This window comes from Vitis vinifera, chromosome 1, assembly GCF_030704535.1.
Source record: "Vitis vinifera cultivar Pinot Noir 40024 chromosome 1, ASM3070453v1".
Classification (NCBI taxonomy): Eukaryota; Viridiplantae; Streptophyta; class Magnoliopsida; order Vitales; family Vitaceae; genus Vitis; species Vitis vinifera.
In genome coordinates this window covers 22359546-22381987 of record NC_081805.1, presented here as the reverse complement: position 1 = coordinate 22381987, position 22442 = coordinate 22359546, and the positions used below count along the sequence as shown (strand labels likewise).

At 37.3% G+C, this 22442-nt stretch overlaps 1 protein-coding gene across 5 annotated transcripts in view; it reads left to right on the top strand.

Annotated features, from left to right (window-relative positions):
- Positions 1–21784, top strand: part of LOC100261572 (ADP-ribosylation factor GTPase-activating protein AGD4) — a 94113-nt gene extending 72329 nt beyond the window's left edge. For 4 of the 5 annotated variants that reach the window (XM_010656264.3, XM_002272139.4, XM_059739130.1 and 1 more), the window contains 5 exons: positions 6722–6843; positions 10496–10586; positions 19035–19495; positions 20512–20650; positions 21491–21784. In XM_010656264.3, coding sequence (XP_010654566.1) covers positions 6722–6843; positions 10496–10586; positions 19035–19495; positions 20512–20626 — 789 coding nt within the window. In that variant the 3' untranslated portion in view covers positions 20627–20650; positions 21491–21784. The other variant, XM_059739091.1, reaches the window with a different exon arrangement.
- The last annotated feature ends 658 nt before the right edge of the window (positions 21785–22442 follow it).

Genomic DNA, 22442 nt, shown 5'->3' with positions numbered 1-22442 from the left:
ATAGCCAATGGGATGTCGTAATCCGCATTCTTCGATATATCAAAAGCACATCAGGCCAAGGTGTGTTGTACGAGAACAGAGGTCATACTCAGGTTGTTGGTTACACAGATGCAGATTGGGCTGGGTCACCCACAGATAGACGTTCCACTTCAGGGTACTGTGTTTTTATTGGAGGTAATCTAATATCTTGGAAGAGTAAGAAACAAGATGTAGTGGCCAGATCTAGCGCTGAAGCCGAGTATCGAGCTATGGCTCTGGCAACATGTGAACTCATATGGTTGAGACATCTTCTTCAAGAGTTAAGATTTGGAAAGGATGAACAGATGAAACTCATCTGTGATAACCAGGCCGCATTACATATTGCATCCAATCCAGTCTTTCATGAAAGGACTAAGCATATTGAAGTTGTTTGTCACTTCATTAGAGAGAAGATCGCATCAGGATGTGTTGCTACAAGTTTTGTTAATTCAAATGATCAACTAGCAGACATCTTCACTAAATCTCTCAGAGGTCCTAGGATTAAATACATTTGTAACAAGCTTGGTGCATATGACATATATGCTCTAGCTTGAGGGGGAGTGTTGAATATAATGTATATATAGTGTACAGTCTTTCCTTTTTTAATATAGGTTACATGTATGGTAGTTAGTTCTCCTAGGCTTGTATATATATATACACTTCTCAATTGTAAGTAGTTAATCACATGAATGAGAATTAAGGTTTTTCTTCTTTCTCTCTCTCTCAACAGAGGTTTAGGCTACCTTGTATACATCCTGAATACTTTGTGGATGTTTGCTTTTTGATAATATACTTCTTGTTTATTTATCAAAAAAAAAATTAGCCTTGTGAGATTTGATTACAATCTCAATAATTCAAGAATATTCAATCACATACAAAACACTAGCTAGATACGAAAAATCACTTATTTGCAGATGCAAAAACCACAGATCTGTCATTCGTAACAAAAATCCACTAAATATGAAAGAATCACATATAGTTTTACTTGGCCTGGATGGTTCTACCTCACAAGTTTTACACCAACTAGAACTTAAATGTATTCTTCACGTCCATGATGTAGCACACCCCTGTGGTTCTTAATGTATCACTTCAAAGTTGTATTTTGGCTTCGCGACTTAAATCCTTGACTTCTACCTTTCTTCCCAAAGGGTTTGCAAAATTCTTTGAACAAGATCTTGATTTTTGGAGTTTTCAAAATTAGGCCAAAACGACGGTGCCTTCAAGTTTTTAGCATTATTTCACAAAACCCAAAATGAAATTTAAATGAATTTTTTAAATCCTTTTTATTCCTAAACCCTAGGTCTTTAGTTGTATCCATTTAGCAAAAACATATAATTATAAAATTTTGAACTATTGAAAAAAAAAATCCAAGGAAAATATTTGAGGCGCTTGAGTGTCCCTATAGTGGATATTTGAACGTCTAACCCATTTTTCATATTTTTTTGCTTTTGACCACTTGATTACTCCTGGTTGCTTTCAAGCATTCATAACTTGCCTAATAAATCTTAATTGCGACTAAATCATGTATTATAAACATTAATGTTTTGTTCTAATTCCAAACTTGAAAGCTACTTATTTGAGCTTCCAAATTATGTGTCTTCAACTCAAACATGTCAATATAAGACTCATGATGGTGAAGCTGTCTCAAACCAATAATCTTTAGCGCAAAATGGTCAACTTGAACAAATATATTTACATGTAGCATTGAGAGGAAGCCGCCATCAACTACTAGTAAGGATTGTACATTCTTAAATTATATCATAGTAGAACATTTACCATCATTTTAGTTTCCTTAGGGCTTGAAATATCAGTCTTTATTCTATTGCTTCAGTTGTTGGCAATCCTCCTCAGATGAAGACTGTTGGTATTAGTCAATATAGTCACAAGCTGAGTTTCTCAACATGAAGAGTAGAATTCAAAATTAGAATAAGAAAAGATGAGATAGGAAAGAAATAGGCGGGTGAGCAAAAAGATTAAAATTTATATAAGGTCTGTCTTTAGTTATTTGATACTTTTTTTTTTCTTAGAAACAAAGAAAATTATATTAATAAAAGAAAAGATACAAGAGAAAGAAGAGATACAAGAGAAATCTTTAGTTATTTGATACTAGTAATCTTAAGATGGTAAAGATGCAAAGTAACTCTTTCCAAACACCACCACCCACACCCCTCTACCCCCCTTCCCCTTTTCAGCCTAGTGTATTGATGCCACACATGCCTATCTTGGTTAGGCTACCATAAAAACTCCTAGATGTCACCCCTTTGGTTAAGAGATTGAGAAGTTGCTCTTTGGTTTGTACAAGAAGAATATAAGTAACACCACTATTTAGGCTTTCCCTTGTACATTCAACTCTTGAACTTGATTATGGCAATATTTTTATTCATTTTCATAGGTGTCTCCCAAACAGAAGGGTAGAACAAACCAAATGATGAAAAGGGCTCCCATCACTTGAAATGAAGGAAGTCCCTCAGAGAAAAAATTCTAACAAGGTGGTTCGTGCTTTGTCAACTGATCTGCTACCCGGTTGGCTGATTTAGGTTTCCATAAACGAAACTCCCTTCTTTTTGGAGAAATCCAAAATGTTTCAAATTCAAGCATCTTCCTCATATAATTAGTTATTTCTTCTCCAAAAAAATAAATTTGCAAAAATGAAGGATATTTCACTCGTTATTAAGTGAAACTGCTTAATCAACATCAGTGTAAGTCTCTGCCCTCAAATGGGCATGATTACCAAATGGAAGTCCTTTTTCTGGGAGAAGAGTTTAAGTAGCAAAAGATCTTAAAATGCTCTTTAGATGAAAGGATTTGAGAGCATGCATGTATCAATTAAGTATACCATATATGGAATGTTGGGACAAGTATGTGCAGGATGAATAAGCATCCCACTTCTACCATCTACTAGTGCCTACTTGTTCATCATCATTATCTGCCCCCAATGTTTCACAATGTGGTATGTGCCAATAAGAACACGAAAGCCTTTGTAGCACCAGTGGTACACAGAAGTCATGACCTGATTGTAGATTCAGTGATTCAACACTCTTTAACATATCCACCTCATGTAGAAGATTGCACTTATATATTCCTTTAGAGAGATGAGAATAATCCCCTTTCTAGACCTAGCAAGTAGTAACTTCAATTCCAGGAATACTTTAACTTGCTGAACTCTTTTAACTACAAATTGAGCCAATATCATTTTGGCCATCATTATATCATCAAAAAGGACATGACCTGCAATCTATATGTACCTATAATTCTAGGATGCCAAAGTCAATCTTGTTCTATTAAATGCCTATAAATACATCCACCAAATAAGGCCTTCATCAAACAGACCCCCTCAAGAGCTAACCACCTCATGCTTAGGTTCACACATTATCCTAATTAGTAAATGGCCTGTACAGAGTTCTGCATGACCTGACCAAAGAAAATTCTCTAAAGGTTCTTAATAGAGGTGGCAACTAGAAACACTAGTCATTGTCTAAAACAAGAGAAGAAATAGGTAGGAATGTACACTAGGCAAGATCAAATTGACACAATCCTCCCTCCTAAGAAAAACTCATCATGTCTTTTGTCAACTTTTGTGAACTTAAGATTTTGAAATTCAAAGTGTGAGGTTTACCTCCAAAAGGAAGGCCAAGATACTCCAGAGGCCACTTGTTAATCCCACAAGGTACACTTTTAATAGATGTTAACTCAAGACAAATGCTTTTGTTAATTTTCATTTTTGGATAGAAACCAAAAGCTTTAAGGATGATACTTAGATTAGTTAAATTGCCTTATGCTAAGGTTGAAAGGATCTATTGTGGGGAGACAAGCTCTTGTACAATCTCCTTCCCCATCTTTATTCTTTTTCAAGCTCAAGGGGTCTTCCTATTCCTAGCCTACCATCCTTTGTGCATGGCTCTCCCACTTGAAATTTTGAATTCTGAAGAAATCTTTTAGATTGAGAAATTGAAGATCTGTTAGACCTTCTGTTGTCTTTCCAAAGTGTCTTTCTCTCTCTCTTTCCCCACCTGATGAAACGTATTGAACCTAGGGGAGTTAGTTTCTTCTTCTCTAAATCTTTCTTCAAGCACTTTTTAAAGTTGATTCACTTTCTATTTTCCTCCAAGGAAAACTTGTTTAAACTTTGAAACTCACCCAAAACTTGGGGCTTTTGCTTGGCTGGTGACTAATACAAATGTAATATAGGTTATCTGCTTCAGTGAAGGAAACCTCATTAAGTCATTAGCCCTAATTTCTGTATTTGATGCTCATACAGTTGGGAATGTGCTGGCCTTTCTCTTCATTGCCCCTTTGATCTGGAACTGACAGAAGCTGTTTTTAGTAACAGGAACAGCCTTTGTAGCTCCCAGAAATGTTTTCATATGATGATTGCCTCTTTTTAAGTTTGGCTGGAGCCCGTAATATATGGGTGCAGGGGGAAGTGGACCAGCTATTTTAGAGACCTCATGAGCTGTTTGGCTGGATAGAAATGTCAAGATCTTTGAGGATGGGAAGAGAACAATAATTGAATTGTGGGAGAATATCGGTGCTCTCACATCACTTTGAATGCACATTTTTCGCACCAGAAGCAAAGAGTGAGGGTTAATTGAACTTGTTGTATGCCTAATTTCACAGCTAGTGTGGTGGTCACTTTTGAGTCCATTAGGGGAGTCAAGGATTTAATCAGATTGCGACCAGTCTCAAATCATATTCATTATCTACCCAGTACCTTTAGGTGCCTGTTGTATACCTCCTATATGCTCTGGGCCTTCTGTTGGGCGCCCTGTTTCTTTTAATATGCTCTTTTCTGTGTCTTTGCCTATAAAAAAAATTAAAATAAAATAAAATAAAAAATTATCTACCCAGTACCTGTTCTGAAATCATTGTCTGACTAGGGATCTCATAGGAGCATTCTCTTGTAATTGGATAAACATCAGCCCTCTCCATAAATAGTTAACTCCATAAAAAAATTTCTGGTCATTGAATTTCTATCAAACCTCGAGACAACTTTACAGCCTTTACAGGGAAAACCAGTGGAAGATCTAATTAAGAACTACTTGAAAATGAATTATGGTAGGGGCTAGAAAATCAGCCTAAAGAGCTCTTCGTGATCCACAAAAGCAAATCCAGTAGCATTTGAAAGACAATTTAAAGAGCTCTTTATGATCTCATTGTTATTGCCACCCTCGATCACTCTCCTATCAGTTGTCTCATTCTTTCCTCAAAGTAGGCACCCTAGGTCCCAAGGTACAGTTTATGTCAATTCCTCTATTTAAATGAACTCCCCCTACAGTTACACAGTACACATGCTTTAGCAACTAAGGGCACCAAAATGGGCAATTGAGAAGACCTGAACTCTTTTCCATCTTGGGACCTCATATTGGCAAATCGGAGCCACGCATAGCCCAATGACATCCATGCCAGAGGCAACAGTGAATACCAGCTGCATTAACATCTTCTGAAAGCCAACAAACTAGAACCCAACCCTAAGGAACTTGATTGCAAATGTCACTGCAGCAAAGGTAGTTGTTATGACTGAGCACTTACTTTACCTCCTATGGTAATGTCACAGCTTCTACCACCTTATCTGCAGAACTTGGTGTAGCAACTGCCATATGTGGAAGCCTCAACAATGACATCCACTAAAGCAGCTAGCTCTGATTCTAACATTTGTGACAGTGGCAGATACTGAGGACCTCATTTAGCTTGCAACATGCCATCACCTATGCCAAAGTTGAGTTTCATCGTCCACACCCATGGAATAGTTAGCAAACTCTATTCACAAGTTTACCCTAGTTCTACATTTCTGTAGTACAATGCAGAAACTGGGAAAGCCAATGAATTTGTTGCTGTTTTTTAATTGATAATTCAGATATTAATGGCTTGATCAAGAACTCTATCCATGAGAGTTCTGCAAATCTCTGACAAGGTGTGGTGTGAATTGGGATGAGATGATCCATCCTTTCCATATACGGTTTTTAGATGCTGGAGAGAGTCATCCTCAACCTAGACTGAGAGTGGCCATTGGAATGACATGGAATTCTTGAAGTTTTATGTGTACACTAATTATTTTTTTATTTCTTTTTGGCAAAATTTTTACTGACCTTTGCCCTGCTATCCATTCTGCAGTGCATGGTTCCCTTGATTTCTTGTATATTACACTCATGTACATTTGTCCTGACTTTCAAGAGATCTGACAGAACAATTCTATTAAAAATATAGCCCCAATATGTTTTGACTACTAAAATATCAATGGTTCTAATATGGTTTCAGCAATGAAGTTTTTGGTTGAATAAATTTTAAACTGTATTTTAACTTCAATGTATGTCCTGTTAGGGATAATGTCCCTTAACCTATAACTGAAAGGGAGGGAGGGAGGGAGGGAGGAAGAGAAGCAGAGATAGTGCCATTGTATCACCAATTGTAATGTAGTTTGGGCAGTGAAATTTGCAGCTGAATACACTCTACTCTGTGTCTTAAGACTCAACTAAAAGTGCACCCTCCAGGGGATAGTGATCCTTAGCTCATTACTGACAGGGAGGAAGGAAAGGAAAAAGGAGAGGGCCATTCTTCACTGTATCTTAACTTCGAAGCATGCCTTGCAGGGGATATTGAACCCTTAGCGAGAAAACTATACAGTATAAATGTATAATCAGTGCCCTGAATGTGAAATACTTACAGGAATCAACAATGAGGGTGATATTTTTTCTTCCAACTGCAGGTAAGATCTATCACATTAGATGTCAAGGTTTGGGAACCTCCCATCTTGGATCTGTTTCGCACTCTTGGAAATACGTATTGTAACTCTATCTGGGAGGAACTACTACTACTTCAGAAGGAAAGGTAAAAGATCTCCTTGATTTAAATTCTACATGAAGATTGGATTATGGAATTGATTTTATTTAAATATGGTCTTTTCAAATTAAGCTCCTTTGTGGGGTATTTGGCATCGAACATCTTTGAAATTGTAGATTTGTGTGTTGAATCACTGGTAGGATCGAGTTTATTTATATTTAATTTGATTCAGATATTTCTATGATTAAATAATATTCTTCTCTTGCAAAAATCTCCTAGTGGTGCACAGTGATTCACTAAACTACACGCAGCTTTATGAATTCTTATAAGATTGTATGAATAATCATGTTGAACGTCCAAAGGAAGCACACTTGAAAGAACAGTGTCTCTCATAGAGGCAAAACCATCAGCAGTTTCCCTACTTCACTTACTACATATGTCAGGCAATATTATTAGTACTGTCTAAAAGAAAATACACTTTAAATATTGTGTTCTCTCATAAGAAACACGGTTATTCTCAATTTAAATTGTAACTATTTATAACAGAGAAACTTTGTGGGCTAACCAGCAGCATAACCCATGCAGTGCAAGAGATCTCATCCTCATCATCTCACAAGCTGTATCACATTCCCTTCCTTGAGTTTCTAACTTACATCAAATAAATGAAAATTTTGACATTAGAGTGACAGCATAACAAACATTTCCAGATTCAGCGTCATAGAATCTATTAATATTCAATTGTTTGTTTTCCTGAACTTGAGATCTTTCCAAGAGTGAATTCTTTGCTAACTCAAGTATCACAAATAGCTTCAGTATGGATACAAGAGTGATGTTTTGTTGACTAACTATATTGGTTGTCTTACTCATTGTCAAGTTAGCATTTGGGTTCTTAGGACTTTAAACAGACTCCTTCTATCCCTAAGACAATTTTTCAATCAACTGAGACCTTTCTATTGAAAATACTATTCAGATGAGCCTTGAGGTTACTATTTACATGATATTCACTTACTGTAACGATGATACTGTACATACACAGGCAAACCAGTAATACCATTGCATTTCTGAGGAACAAACATATAATGATGAAAGGAAGTCCTTTTTTATAACCCATACAAAAACTGCCATTAAATTGACCTAATATAAGCTAGGTGGCTACTGTACCTGCTCATGAATTAGTTTTCCTTTCATGCCTTGTTAACTTTCCCTAAGCAACACAACAGAAGGTTGCTCTATAAAAACCTCCTCCTAAAAATCGCTGTTAGAGAAAATAATTTTTGATACGATGTTAGTTGAAAGGCAATCTTGGATTCAATCATGGATAGAACTACACAAACTGAATTTAGCCTATGGAATTGTGCTTATAAAAATATATTGGTTTGAAATTTTCTGGTCCGCTTTCCCATACAACAAGCTTTTCATCTCTATATAGTACTTGATGTATACAAAGTGCATATTTTGGGGAGTTAGCTCCAATGTACATTTTGGGCTAGAACCCCTCACACCCTAATCTGTTGCATGTTTCCTCATGGAAGAATATAGTGCCTGTTGGTAAAAAAATTGAAGAGAAATGGTAGATAATAGAAGAACAACATTATGGTAGAGAGACATCTGAGAATAATATAAAATTTGTGTTCAAATGTTCTAAATGGCAGTGATACCTTGTTGATGTGCAATTTGAAGGTTAAGAAGAGACCTAGGAGTGAAAATGTAAGCAGAAGGCATGCTCTGAGCCAAAAAAAAAAAGAAAACTCTCTAAGTTGTGATTCTTACTACACTTGAAATGATTTCCATTTTCCTTTTCTTGGGCTTTGAAGAAATAGTGACACAAAGAAGAGGGATCCTGATAACAAAGGAATGGTATAAACCTATTGTTATGAATTTGTCTATAAAAAATTTGAATTATTTTCTCAAAATCAACTCCATATTTGATTACCAAAATTATCAGGCCTAGCCATTTTCAGGTAATTGCAATAAATAAATAAATTATATTGTAATAATTTAATTGAACTAGAATTACCGCTTATGATTAATGACCCAAAATTTTCAATCTTATAAACCGATTTTGATCTATATATTTTTTGTCATGTTCATTTAAACTATTCCTTAACAGTTATGCCAAATAAAATAAATATGGGATTATGCAAAAATAAAATAAATTGGGGGACATCTCCATTGTTTCTTTGACACAAAGAGAATGTCTATCTTCCTTTTCCCAAAATTTTGTTCAAAATGCTCTGATAAAAAAAAATGTACAAAATGCATAAATCTAAAAGTATGAAGTAGGCCCCTAAGGCATGGCTTAGGTAGCAAGTGGTTGATGTAGGGATAGGAAAGGTTCCAGGTTTGATTCCATAAGAAAATTTTTATCTCTATTAGATAGACGTTAGTAGTTGATTAGTAGAATACCACAACTGATCATCCAGAGTAAACAATGGCTTATAACAAACAATATACTAGGTAGTCCTCAAAACTACTTTGGTATATCCATATCCATCGTTGAGGTATGGCTGCTCTTAACCAGTGTGTTCTTTTTGCCTAAGGACCTCATGTTGTTTAGGAGTACACTGGTCTATAACAAGAACACAACATAGTCACAAACTTATGGTGTTAGCTGTGGATGTAGTTCCAACATAAAGTCTTTAAAATCTTGCAGATAAAACTGAAGTCGGTAACTCAAACTATGTATCTCATTGAGATGAAGATATCTGTGAAGACATCTGGTTTGAGAAAGATTGGGTCGGTAACTGGAAATGGCACTTGAAAGTTGTCAGTAGAAGCATTCATGAAGACGAGATTGTAGTGCATAGAACATCAAACAGAAATGTAGCTAGGTTTGCCACAAAGTTGGCACAAGTAAGGTAAATGTCCTACATCCATTTTTATGAGCTCAAAGTATCTCACCAGACATGTATTATTAGGGCACCTCAGGAAGGGTCATTGCTTTTCTAGTTTTATTTCATAACCTTATGGTTGTGGACTGTGGAACTTTTTAATGCTTAATGATCTGCTCATGATATTCCTGTCTTGTATGCTTCTAATCATTTATCTAGGTGGAGATTTCTTTTGTAGTGTCGTTAATTTTTTAAGGTCCAGTTGAAGGAGTGCTGTCATGGACTCTGCTAGATGGGATCTTTTAATACAACTAATGGAAAGATCATAATTATGGCAAAGAATGGAAGCTTTCCTATGTTGCTCTAGTTATATATAGGAGAGTTGACCTAGTCATATGTAGTAGAGGTATGGGGTTTATGAATTGTGTACTCTCCTGCCAAGAATTTTCCACTTGCACTAATCAAAAAAAAGAATTTTCCACTTGCTAAGTTCTACCATGAGGCAGGATCTACAGAGGCACTTCACCAGGAAACTATTGTCTCTAGTGCTTACTACTCTTGACTGCTAATGCTGAGTTTGTTTTCAAATGTGTGATTTCAACTAAAAATATGATGAACTCATGTTAACCACTCATATACATGAGTTCAAATTATTAATCTATTTTAGATACTGGAGGAATGGTGAACTCATGTTAAACAATCCTATTATATGATAAACGGATGAGCCAGTTGCAAAGTCAGCTGTTTCTGTGGACTGTAAATGGAGTAGTTTTGAAAGCACTTACGGTTTTAAATCCCTTTAATTTTGTGTGTGTGCAATCTTATGCTTTATAGTTCCTTATAATTACTGTTGTAATAATATTATGCAGATTAGGTGAATCAAATGTTTTCTCCTCAACAGTTATGAAGCCATGCCCCAAAGATGCAATTCACCAAAAGGAAAAATATATTCAAGCAAAGGTACTTAATTTAGTTCTTGTTAGTCTTGTATGGAACTGTATATTCAATTATTTAGTTTCTTTTCAATGTGATCATAGCTATTTTACATAACAATTTCCTTATGGAATTCCAATTTTATCCTATCCTTTCTCTCACATACACTCTATTTGGCTAGGATACTTGGATGTTTTCATTTTGTGTCAACAACTATATATATTATCAGTCAGACTATTCATCGATATGAATTTTAAGTAAAAAGGATGAGAAATCCTTTCAAAATCGAAAGGATGATAAAAAAAAAGGAGGAATAATCGAACAAAGTATTGAGATAGTTCATACCAACCAAGTATAAAACAAGAACATGGACAAGATATGCAACAATGTACAATTTAATGGGTAAAAAATCTCATTTAAAAGAAACTATTTTCTTAGTTCCATGTTTGGCTAACCCATCTACAACTTCATTTGTTGAATGAGAGGACCGAGAGAAGGAATAACCTAAGCTACTAGCTAGATCAAATATTTGATAGTCATATGTCATACTTCCAAGGACCTCTCTCCGACTTAGATACCCATGAGATTGCTACTGTGGGCTTGGTTGCCTAGAGCACACCCATCAAAGTTTAACTTAATCAAAACCAATGGAGGTGGAGTCCTTACTGAAAACATTTTACAACCTACCATTTTTTACCTACACACCATGTTGCAATCAAACTATAGAATATTCAATTGAGTGTGCTGAAAAGCTATAGTAGAAGAAGCATAAAAGGGTGAATAGAAATGTAATCAAATTCCAAATAAATTCTGAGGTCCTCTATATATCCTAAAAAAATTGTTGCATTCCTCTCCCTAAACAATTTGTAACAATTTGAGGGAAGCCACAAGCCAAAGCATCCTTCCTCTAATAGTATCCCCAAATCCTCTAAAAGAATAAACAATGTATCTCTCACACTATTGAAAGGAACCTAATGTATTCCAATAACACTAAATAACCTATTCCTTAGGCTCAAAGTCACTAGACAATGTAAGAAAAGATGCTGAATCGATTCCTTGCTCCTTAGGCACATAACACAACAATCCAGGTTGAGAACTTTGAAAGACCTCCTCACTTGTAGCAAATCATTGGTGTTAAACTTTCTTATTGGCCTCTAACAATGCAAGGGCCTTGACCTTAAATGCAGCTTTAGAGTTTCAAATGAAATTGACCAAAAAAAAATCAAGAGTTTGGAAAGAGCTAAAAACAAAGACTTTTACAAAAAATAAGTTTGGGGAATTCAATGACTAAATTCTCTGATCCTCGATGGAAGGTAATAAATCCACGAAGATAAGAGATAACATGAGAAGTTCAAGTTGTTCAATTTTTGAGTTATTGAGGTTTCTATGAAACTGAAATTCCAGTTCAAAGAGAAAGAAGATCTAGAATGGATGAAATGGAAGAGCCTCTTACTCTTACAATTATGAGAAGGGTAGGAATTTGAGTGCAAAGTAGCTAACCTCCCAGCCATAAATCTTCCCAAAAGTGAACCTTTGTACCATCACCTATAGAAAAATGAGTATAACTTGAAAATCAGAGAAAACTTGCAAAATGACTTTCCAAGAACCAGGGTGTGACTACCTTGATTGCGTCAACTATTCATGTCTGAATAACTCACCAAGTACACGTCTAAATAGAAAGTTAGCAATTGTGTCCCTGTATATGCAGATGAGGACACATCCAACAAACAAAAACTTCATCAAGTATCTAATCTCTATTTTAGAGTCCACTCACTGCCAGTAGTTGAAGAAGGCTTTATGTCATTTTAAGGTCCTTTCTTCTGGTCATCTTCAAAAATGACTGTCTGATGGATGATATTCCCTGGCATAGTTGATATAGATGTGCTACATTACTTTTACATAAGTAGTTCCGGTTAAAGTCCCAAATATGTAAAGTGCTTGATAAAAGTGAATAAAACCTTATCCCTTCTGGGTTAATCTTCTACTTATTTGTGAAATTCCACATTTTTAATTAAATAAGGTGTTGTCTGCACATGCTTTGTCTTTACCAGTTTTGAAAATTAAAATGTTTCTTCAATTATGTTTTTATTTTTAATAATTTTTTTCTATTTTTATAGATATTAAATATTTTGGTAGTTCAAATTTTGTTGAAAATCAATAGAAAGATTAGGCTCCCACTCTTGCAAGAACGGACTAACAAGGTCAACTACTTAGCTAACCTTCATAATTAAATACTAATATTTTGGTAGTTCAAATTTTGTTTCTTATTTATAAAAACAATGACATGCTTAGTAAATTTGTACAAGAAGTTTAAAAAACAAAAAAACAAAAGAAAAAAAAAGGATGATTTTCCAATAATTTTTTGTGATACTCAATGGTTTTAATATTCACAAGTGAGACACAAATGTTGTTGGTTCAGTTAAAAAAAATAAGAATAGATAAAAATAAATAAATAAATAAGATGTGGGCGAGTCATGGGTGTTAATTCCTCAATTTTAATTCTGCTTCAAAAAAAATAATATCTTTAGGATCTGTTTGGATACACTTCCAATTTTATGTTTTTAAAATCAGAAAATAATAGAAACTTTTATATAAAATCCAAAAATTCTTGGAGGCTTACATTGAAAAAGAAATGGTTTTAAAAACTGTTTAAACAAATTGAGGTATCAAAAATTTTTTAATACCTCAAATTTTAAAATTTTTGAAAGTTATTTTTAAAGATATAAGATGAAGTTATATTTTTTGTATAAAATGTTTTACTTTTACATTGAAGTTTCTAATTTAAAAATAGGAAACATGAAGTTCTTCCAAATGGACACTTATTTTTAAAATTTATGCTATCAAATTTTAAAATGAAAGTAAAAACTACTGACCAAACATGATTTTCAAAATTGCTTTCAAACTTTTAATCTTAAAACAGTAGTGTAATCAAATGCATCCTAATTTGTTCAATAACAATAAAAGTTTGTTTTCCTCAAGTTAGCTGCTAGAGTTCTGTACTTTAATGTAAATATTGCTTGTATATAAAAGGCTATAATTTTTTTTCCCATCCTTCAGGGATGTTTGGTAGGTACTGTTGAATATAATGTATGTATTGTATAGTATACTATCTTTCCTTGTTAATATAGGTCACATGTATGGTAGTTAGGACTCCTAGCCTTGTATATATATATCTCTCAATTGTAAGTAGAGATTACAATGAATGAGAATAAGGTTTTTCTCCTCTCTCTCTCTCTCTCTCAACATGGTATCAGAGCCAAAGGAGAAAACCTAATTTTTTCAGTTTAGCCGTGTACTCAATTCCGGCGAACCGTCAAGTGACCGTGTTTTCACTCCGGTCCCCTCACTCTCTTTCCGAACCACCCCGAACAACCTCATCGCCGTCGGATCTCCACCACGCCGGCAACCTTTTCCGGCGAAATTTTCCGGCGACCTTTTTTTCCGGGAAAAGACCACATATTCCGAACAGCCGGAGGCTGATCTACACGCCAGTGGAAACCCCATCGGCAACCGGCATCTCACGCGCCCCCACGCGCCGCCCTTCTCCTCCGGCCTGTCACCCACGCGCCGGCACGTGACGGCGCGTGGCTCACTTTCCGGCCACTTCCGACACCTCTCCAGGCTTGTCCGGCGCCGTCTTGGCCTTCTAGCCCTCCGGCAGTCCTCCCCGAGCCCTGCATCTCCATTTTTTCCCTGTTTTTGGCTTTCTTGCCATTCCGGCCACCTCCGACAGGGCTCCCCCTCCATCCCCGAGGCTTGGGTGCTGCTTCTCTTCCTCTCCAGGCACGTCACGACCTTTTTTCTCCATTGATTGCACCTCTCACAGCCATCTGAACCCATCTTAGGGCTCTCTTCGATCCAAATACGTGAATATGACCACCAAAAATCAGATCTTTACGTCTGTTCTCTCTGGATCTCCTCTGATTACCTCAGAGAAATTGGTTGGCAGTGAGAATTATCTCTCCTGGTCTGCCTCTGTTGAACTTTGGTTTATGGGTCAAGGATATGAGGATCACTTGGTTACCCAGGAGGCAGATATCCCTGAGGTTGACCGCGTACAATGGAGGAAGATAGATGCACAGTTGTGTAGTGTATTATGGCAATCGGTTGATCCCCGGATTCTTCTTCATCTTCAGGCCTATAAAACTTGTTTTAAATTTTGGACTCAGGCCAAAGGATTATACACGAATGATATCCAGCGTCTTTATAAGGTGGCTTCTGCTATTGTCCATCTCAGCCAACAGGACTTGGATCTATCCACTTATATTGGTCAGATTGCCTCGCTTAAGGAGCAGTTCTTGACTGTGATGCCTCTTACTCCTGATGTTGGGGCTCAACAAACACAGCTTGACAAGTTCTTCATGGTCCTTACTCTTATTGGCCTCCGTCCGGATCTTGAGCCTATTCGTGATCAGATTCTTGGTAGTTCATCAGTTCCGTCCTTGGATGATGTGTTTGCTCGCCTCCTCTGTATCTCGTCCACTCAGACCTTGCCATCTGATAGCGCTTCAGATTCTTCTGTGTTAGTTTCTCAAACTACCTCTCGAGGAGGACGCAGTGGTACCCGAGGTAGAGGCCAACGTCCTCATTGCACCTATTGCAATAAACTTGGCCACACTCGCGATCGTTGCTATCAGTTACATGGAAGACCTCCTCGCACTGCCCATATGGCCCAGTCCTCTGATTCTCCGCTGCCTCAGCCTCCGAGCTCCTCCGCATCTCAGACATCTCAGGCTTCTATTGCCTCTGTTGCCCAGCCTGGTAATGCCTCTGCCTGCCTTACCCACACATCTTCTCTTGGACCCTGGATTCTAGATTCTGGAGCATCTGATCACCTATCTGGTAATAAGGATCTTTTCTCCTCTATTACTACTACCTCTGATTTACCTACTGTTACCTTAGCTAATGGTTCTCAAACTGTGGCTAAAGGTATTGGTTTGGCCCTTCCTCTGCCTTCTCTACCTCTCACTTCTGTCCTTTATACTCCTAAATGTCCTTTTAATCTTATTTCCATCAGCAAAATCACTCGTACTCTTAATTGCTCTATTACCTTTTCTGATAAATTTGTGACCTTGCAGGACCGGAGTACGGGGAAGACGATTGGCATAGGACGTGAGTCTCAAGGCCTCTATCACCTCACCTCAGATTCATCTCCTGCAGTTTGCATTTCCACTGATGCTCCTCTCCTCATTCACAATCGTCTGGGCCACCCTAGTCTCTCCAAGTTCCAGAAGATGGTTCCTCGTTTTTCAACTTTGTCGTCGCTTCCGTGTGAGACATGTCAGCTTGGGAAACATACTCGTGTCTCGTTCCCAAAGCGTTTGAATAATCGGGCAAAGTCTCCTTTTGAGCTTGTCCACACTGATGTTTGGGGTCCTTGTCGGACTGCGTCTACTTTAGGATTTCAGTATTTTGTCACTTTCATTGATGACTATTCTCGATGTACTTGGTTATTTTTAATGAAAAATCGAGCTGAGTTATTCTCTATTTTCCAGAAATTTTATACTGAAATCCAAACCCAGTTCAATATTTCTATTCGTGTGTTACGCAGTGACAATGCCAAGGAATATTTTTCAGCCCAATTTACTTCGTTTATGTCTCATCATGGGATTCTTCATCAGTCTTCTTGTGCTCATACTCCTCAACAAAATGGGGTAGCTGAACGCAAGAATCGACATCTTGTTGAGACAGCTCGTACTCTCCTCCTCCATAGTCATGTTCCTTTTCGCTTTTGGGGGGACGCTGTTCTTACCGCTTGTTATTTGATTAATCGTATGCCCTCCTCTGTCTTACACGATCAGATTCCTCACTCCCTTCTTTTCCCTGACCAACCACTTTATTTCCTTCCTCCTCGTGTCTTTGGTTGTACTTGCTTTGTTCATATTCTCACTCCTGGACAGGACAAGCTTTCCGCCAAAGCCATGAAGTGCCTCTTCTTGGGATATTCCAGACTTCAGAAGGGTTATCGTTGTTATTCCCTTGAGACTCATCGGTACTTTATCTCCGCTGATGTCACCTTCTTTGAGGACTCACCATTCTTTTCCACCACTTCTGAGTCTCTTCCTGTTTCTGAAGTCTTGCCCATTCCCATTGTCTCCCCACCTGATGCTATGCCCCCTCGACCACTTCAGGTTTATCATCGTCGCCCTCGTGTCGTTGCTCCTCTCCCTTTTCCTGAGGCACCTGCTGACTCACTTCCTATCCCTTCGGCTTCACCTGCCCCGGCTCTGCCTTCCTCTAATGACTTACCTATTGTTGTTCGGAAAGGTACTCGCTCTACTCGTAATCCTCATCCTATTTACAATTTTTTGAGTTATCATCAATTATCTTCACCCTATTCTGCTTTTGTTTCTGCTATATCCTCTGTTCCTCTTCCAAAGAGCACCCATGAAGCTCTTTCCCATCCAGGCTGGCGACAGGCAATGGTGGATGAAATGGCTGCTCTGCACTCTAATGGCACTTGGGATCTTGTTGTTTTACCCTCTGGTAAATCTACAGTTAGTTGTCGTTGGGTCTATGCAGTTAAGGTTGGTCCTGATGGTCAGGTTGATCGCCTTAAGGCCCGTTTAGTTGCTAAAGGCTATACTCAAGTTTATGGTTCTGATTATGGTGACACATTCTCCCCTGTTGCCAAGATTGCTTCTGTCCGCTTGCTTCTCTCCATGGCTGCTATGTGTTCTTGGCCTCTTTATCAGTTGGATATTAAAAATGCCTTCCTTCATGGTGATCTTGCCGAGGAAGTTTATATGGAGCAACCTCCTGGTTTTGTTGCTCAGGGGGAGTCTGGTTTAGTGTGCAGGTTACGTCGTTCTCTATATGGCTTGAAACAATCTCCTCGAGCATGGTTTAGCCGTTTTAGTTCTGTTGTTCAAGAGTTTGGCATGCTTCGCAGTACAGCAGACCATTCAGTTTTTTATCATCATAACTCCTTGGGGCAGTGTATTTATCTGGTTGTTTATGTGGACGACATCGTCATTACAGGCAGTGATCAGGATGGTATTCAGAAACTAAAGCAACATCTTTTTACCCACTTTCAGACCAAAGACTTGGGGAAACTCAAGTATTTCTTGGGAATTGAGATAGCTCAATCTAGTTCTGGTGTGGTCCTTTCCCAAAGGAAGTATGCTTTAGACATCCTGGAAGAAACCGGTATGTTAGACTGTAAACCGGTAGACACACCTATGGATCCGAATGTCAAACTTGTACCAGGACAGGGGGAGCCTTTCGGAGACCCCGGGAGATATCGACGTCTCGTAGGTAAATTGAACTATCTCACCATTACTCGTCCAGACATTTCTTTTCCTGTGAGTGTTGTTAGTCAATTCCTACAGTCACCATGTGATAGCCATTGGGATGCCGTAATCCGTATCCTTCGATATATCAAAAGTACACCAGGCCAAGGTGTATTGTACGAGAACAGAGGTCATACTCAAGTTGTTGGTTACACAGATGCAGATTGGGCTGGCTCACCCACAGATAGACGTTCCACTTCAGGGTACTGTGTTTTTATTGGAGGTAATCTAATATCTTGGAAGAGTAAGAAACAAGATGTAGTGGTCAGATCTAGCGTTGAAGCCGAGTATCGAGCTATGGCTTTGGCAACATGTGAACTCATATGGTTGAGACATCTTCTTCAGGAGTTGAGATTTGGAAAGGATGAATAGATGAAACTCATCTGTGATAACCAGGCCGCATTACATATTGCATCCAATCCAGTCTTTCATGAAAGGACCAAGCATATTGAAGTTGACTGTCATTTCATTAGAGAGAAGATCGCATCAGGATGTGTTGCTACAAGTTTTGTCAATTCAAATGATCAACTAGCAGACATCTTCACTAAATCTCTCAGAGGTCCTAGGATTAAATATATTTGTAACAAGCTTGGTGCATATGACGTATATGCTCCAGCTTGAGGGGGAGTGTTGAATATAATGTATGTATTGTATAGTATACTATCTTTCCTTGTTAATATAGGTCACATGTATGGTAGTTAGGACTCCTAGCCTTGTATATATATATCTCTCAATTGTAAGTAGAGATTACAATGAATGAGAATAAGGTTTTTCTCCTCTCTCTCTCTCTCTCTCAACAGGTACCTTGGCCTCCTAGAAAATCCTGTTGCTTGAATACTTCAAGACAGATGTCAAGAGTAAAAATAGCAGAGATATATGTTGTTTTCACATTGTCATGTGTGCATATGCTTCTTTTAGCTGCTTAATCTTTAGCATATGAAAATGCAATTACAGGTCTTGATCATGATTTTTCAGCTATATGTTGGTTCATGTGCACAACTTCTTGTCATTTGATGTTTTTGAGAGAATGAAAGAACATTTGAATGCCTGATATTCCCCATGTGCATGGCATATGAAACTGTCATATTAAACTCTTTCTCATTAGCCTTTACCGTATTGTGTTGTACGTTGGTGAGAGGATGTGTGTCAGATATGAAGCCTGACATTGTTTGCTCTAATCCAGTATGTAGAGAAACATCTTGTCAGCAAAGAAGCAACTGTAGCTGACATTCCTTCTGCCAATAGCATCTGGGAGGCTGTTAAGAGTAATAATTTGAGAGAAGTATATCGCCTTATAGTGAAATCAGATGTGAGTATCATCAACACCACCTATGATGAGTTGGTTGGTGTTAATTTACATCACACCATTGATGCACAAGAGTCAGAGGTTGGTTGTCACTCAGTAGAAAGGAAGCAGTATGATCCAAGTGTCTGTCAGAGGATTAAGGATTCCAGCTCTCCAGCTAATTGTCTTCAAGGTTGTTCATTATTGCATCTAGCATGTCATTTGGGCAATCAAGTGATGGTGGAGCTGTTGTTGCAATTTGGTGCTGACATAAACATGCGAGACTTTCATGGAAGGACTCCTCTGCACCATTGCATTTCCAGAGGGAACAATAAATTGGCAAAGTTTCTACTTAGAAGGTAATACATACACTATGCAAGAAAACTCACATAATGGAAATTGTTTATTTTATTGGAGAAGATGGAATTGTGTTTTCTTTTTCAATAACAAGTGAAATGCATTATCAGATCAATAGTCCCAACCATGCATATATTCCAGCCTAAATGATATTGATGAGATGATCTAACTGCTTTTGTCATCTTTTTCTTTTGTCTGACTAAATGTATTTAAGTTGACCAGAAAGAAATTGCCCAAGGATCCCCATTACTAGCATTCCTTCAGGAGGATGCAGTGCTTGGATTGATTGGTTTAGCTTCAGATAAAATGTCATGGATAGCATTTCCTGTATCCACTGACAGGGAAAATCTTTGTAAATGGCATAAAGCAGTTATCATTTTTAAAATTCAAGTAAACACTGATGTCATTGCTTGTCCATCATGTATACAATAGATGATTAATATTGCAATTAGTCTTCTTGTACCAGTTGAAATTTGCAGTCCTTTCTAATGGTTAGCTGATTTTCTACCCAAGAAAGAAAAGAAGGGGAAAAATTTGAGTTATTGGGTTCATCTTTTATATAGGTCCTTAAAAACTATTTTGTGTCTACAACTAGTTTCTACTGAGTGGAGCTCTAGGGTTTACTGTGTCTAATCTTACAAATCTAGACCCTGATGGAAAACAACTTTACTCATCTAAAATGGGAAATTATCTCTTGATTTCGTGATTTATTGATTTTAACTCAGGGTTTTTACTTGGAAGATTGAGGTGCCAATGTGTTTTTCCCCTTTGGACTTTAGTAGGTGGGGTCAAAGAGTATTGTGGGTATGGATGTGGTTGTGGGTGTAGGGGTGGGGTGAAAACATCCAAAGCAAATTCATACAAGAGATACTACCTCTTCCACCCAGATCCACCCAATCTCCGATAGGTTGAGGGTCATCTGGGGATATGTTTTGATTGGGGGAGCTGATGTGTTTTGCCCTCGTTTTTGTGCCCAATGTTTCCCACTTTATGGCATGCTAACATTTCTTTCATCCAGAGGTGTCCGTCCTTCAATCAAAGATGGTGGAGATCTAAGTGCATTGGAAAGAGCAATGGAGTTGGGAGCCATAACTGACGAGGAGCTATTTATTTTGCTTGCCGAAGGCCAATGAGAACATAATGTCCCACCTCAGTGTGTAAGACTCTTTTCATTTCTTTCTTTCACTAGTATTGGCGGACCTTTTGTTGTCAAAATTAATAAATTCTGATATTTTCTTTGATTCTTCACTTTTAATAGGATTTGATTTGTATATTTAGAAAACTCAATCTTTCTATTGGTTATTTTATCTGATGCTTACTACTATTTTCTCTTCAATTTTTGGTAGTCTGTTGCATGCTCTGAAATTTTTATATTTTCAACTCAAAAATGCTTTTATTTAATATCATCTGAAATTTATTTTCATTGATAATATTCAATGAACTTGCTGTTAGTTTTGCAACGAATTGAACATAAATATTCTCTAAAATGAGTTGTGGAATATTATTGTCAAAATGAAAAGATATATCAGTATGTCTGATTATAGGGGTAAACACCAATTATTTCATACATTATTTTGTGTACTGCTTTCCTTTTAGGGGAAATGCTTGGTATAGAATCCTTTAGTGATGAGGAAATTTTGATGTACTCCCATTTGGAAGAATGGATTCTCACATTGTCTAAAAATCAAAAAGTCAACACATTCTTTAGGATTGATATCTAGATTGGAAGGAATATTTCTCTAATGTAGTGTGTTCTATCCTTTGCCCCTTCCACCATATTAGGTCTGCCATCTGCGTTCTTGGCATTAGCAAAGTTATGAAGGGTAGGAAATATGTCTTTAAACAAACTCTCCCCCACTCATCTGCCAGGATTCCCTAATCATGTTGCATGAGAATTTAGTCAAGGTTAAGGCATGTATTTTTTAAGTCAGAAGTCAAACGTTATACAATTATCTTTCCCATAAAATGTGCTCACTGTTTGTCTCTATTTTACACAGATAATGTCCGCAGTACAATGCCATTCAGTGTATCTATTTTCAATTGAACTCCAAAATCTTAGCATTTCAGTCAAGATTTGAGCAAACAAACATTCCTGGTGGCAAGACCTTTGTTGATTGAGAACGGCCTCTCTACTCTGTAAGAGGAAAATATGTTGTTAAAGAATGATGTCTCCCAAAATGTATTGTATTTCATTACTGTCCTGGAGTTGTTGTCTTTGAAATTGCTTGACAAAATAATATGTGTTTCCTATTCTTTCAAAGGTTCTATGAGTTAAAAATTTGCTTGCAGAATATAGGACGGTTAGTTCTTCCTTTCAAGATGACTTATGCATGTTCCCTTTTCCATGCTTGCCCAACAATGCCTCCAACTCTTTTGGGAATGGAGGATTCTTAGGAGGGGTATGAAGGCGAAAACCCAAAAAGCTGATACTGTTACAGTATTGAGTACTAGGAGCTTGTGGAATCTATGGAATACTTCTCTTTTTGTTTACTTTTTGTGTTTCGTAGTTTTCTGCATCCATCTATAATGTAAGGCCAGAAAAGAAATGTAGTTTGAAATGTGATATTTCATTTGTGACAAGTTCAAAGTCTTGGTTGAGAATGTTCTTTAGTGAATTGCTAAGTTGTGAGGGAAGAATGAAGGCACATTGGCAAAGGTGGTTTCTTGTCAATTTGGGTTGAGTTTGTAGGGTGTGTTTAGTTGCATAGGAATGAAAATTCCATTCTCCTACTATGGTAACTCCATGATTTTTATTGCTCCATATGCCCTAGTTCTCATTCCTCCCTTCAAGCATGAAATGGTACAAAATAGTATGAAAACAAACAAAATATTATAATTTTGTTACATCTCATATTTTTATGTTGTTTTGGTGGATAAGTGAAATTTTTGGTTGATCAAGAAAATGGAGGATATGAAGAGAATGAATCTTCATATATTGAATAGCACTTT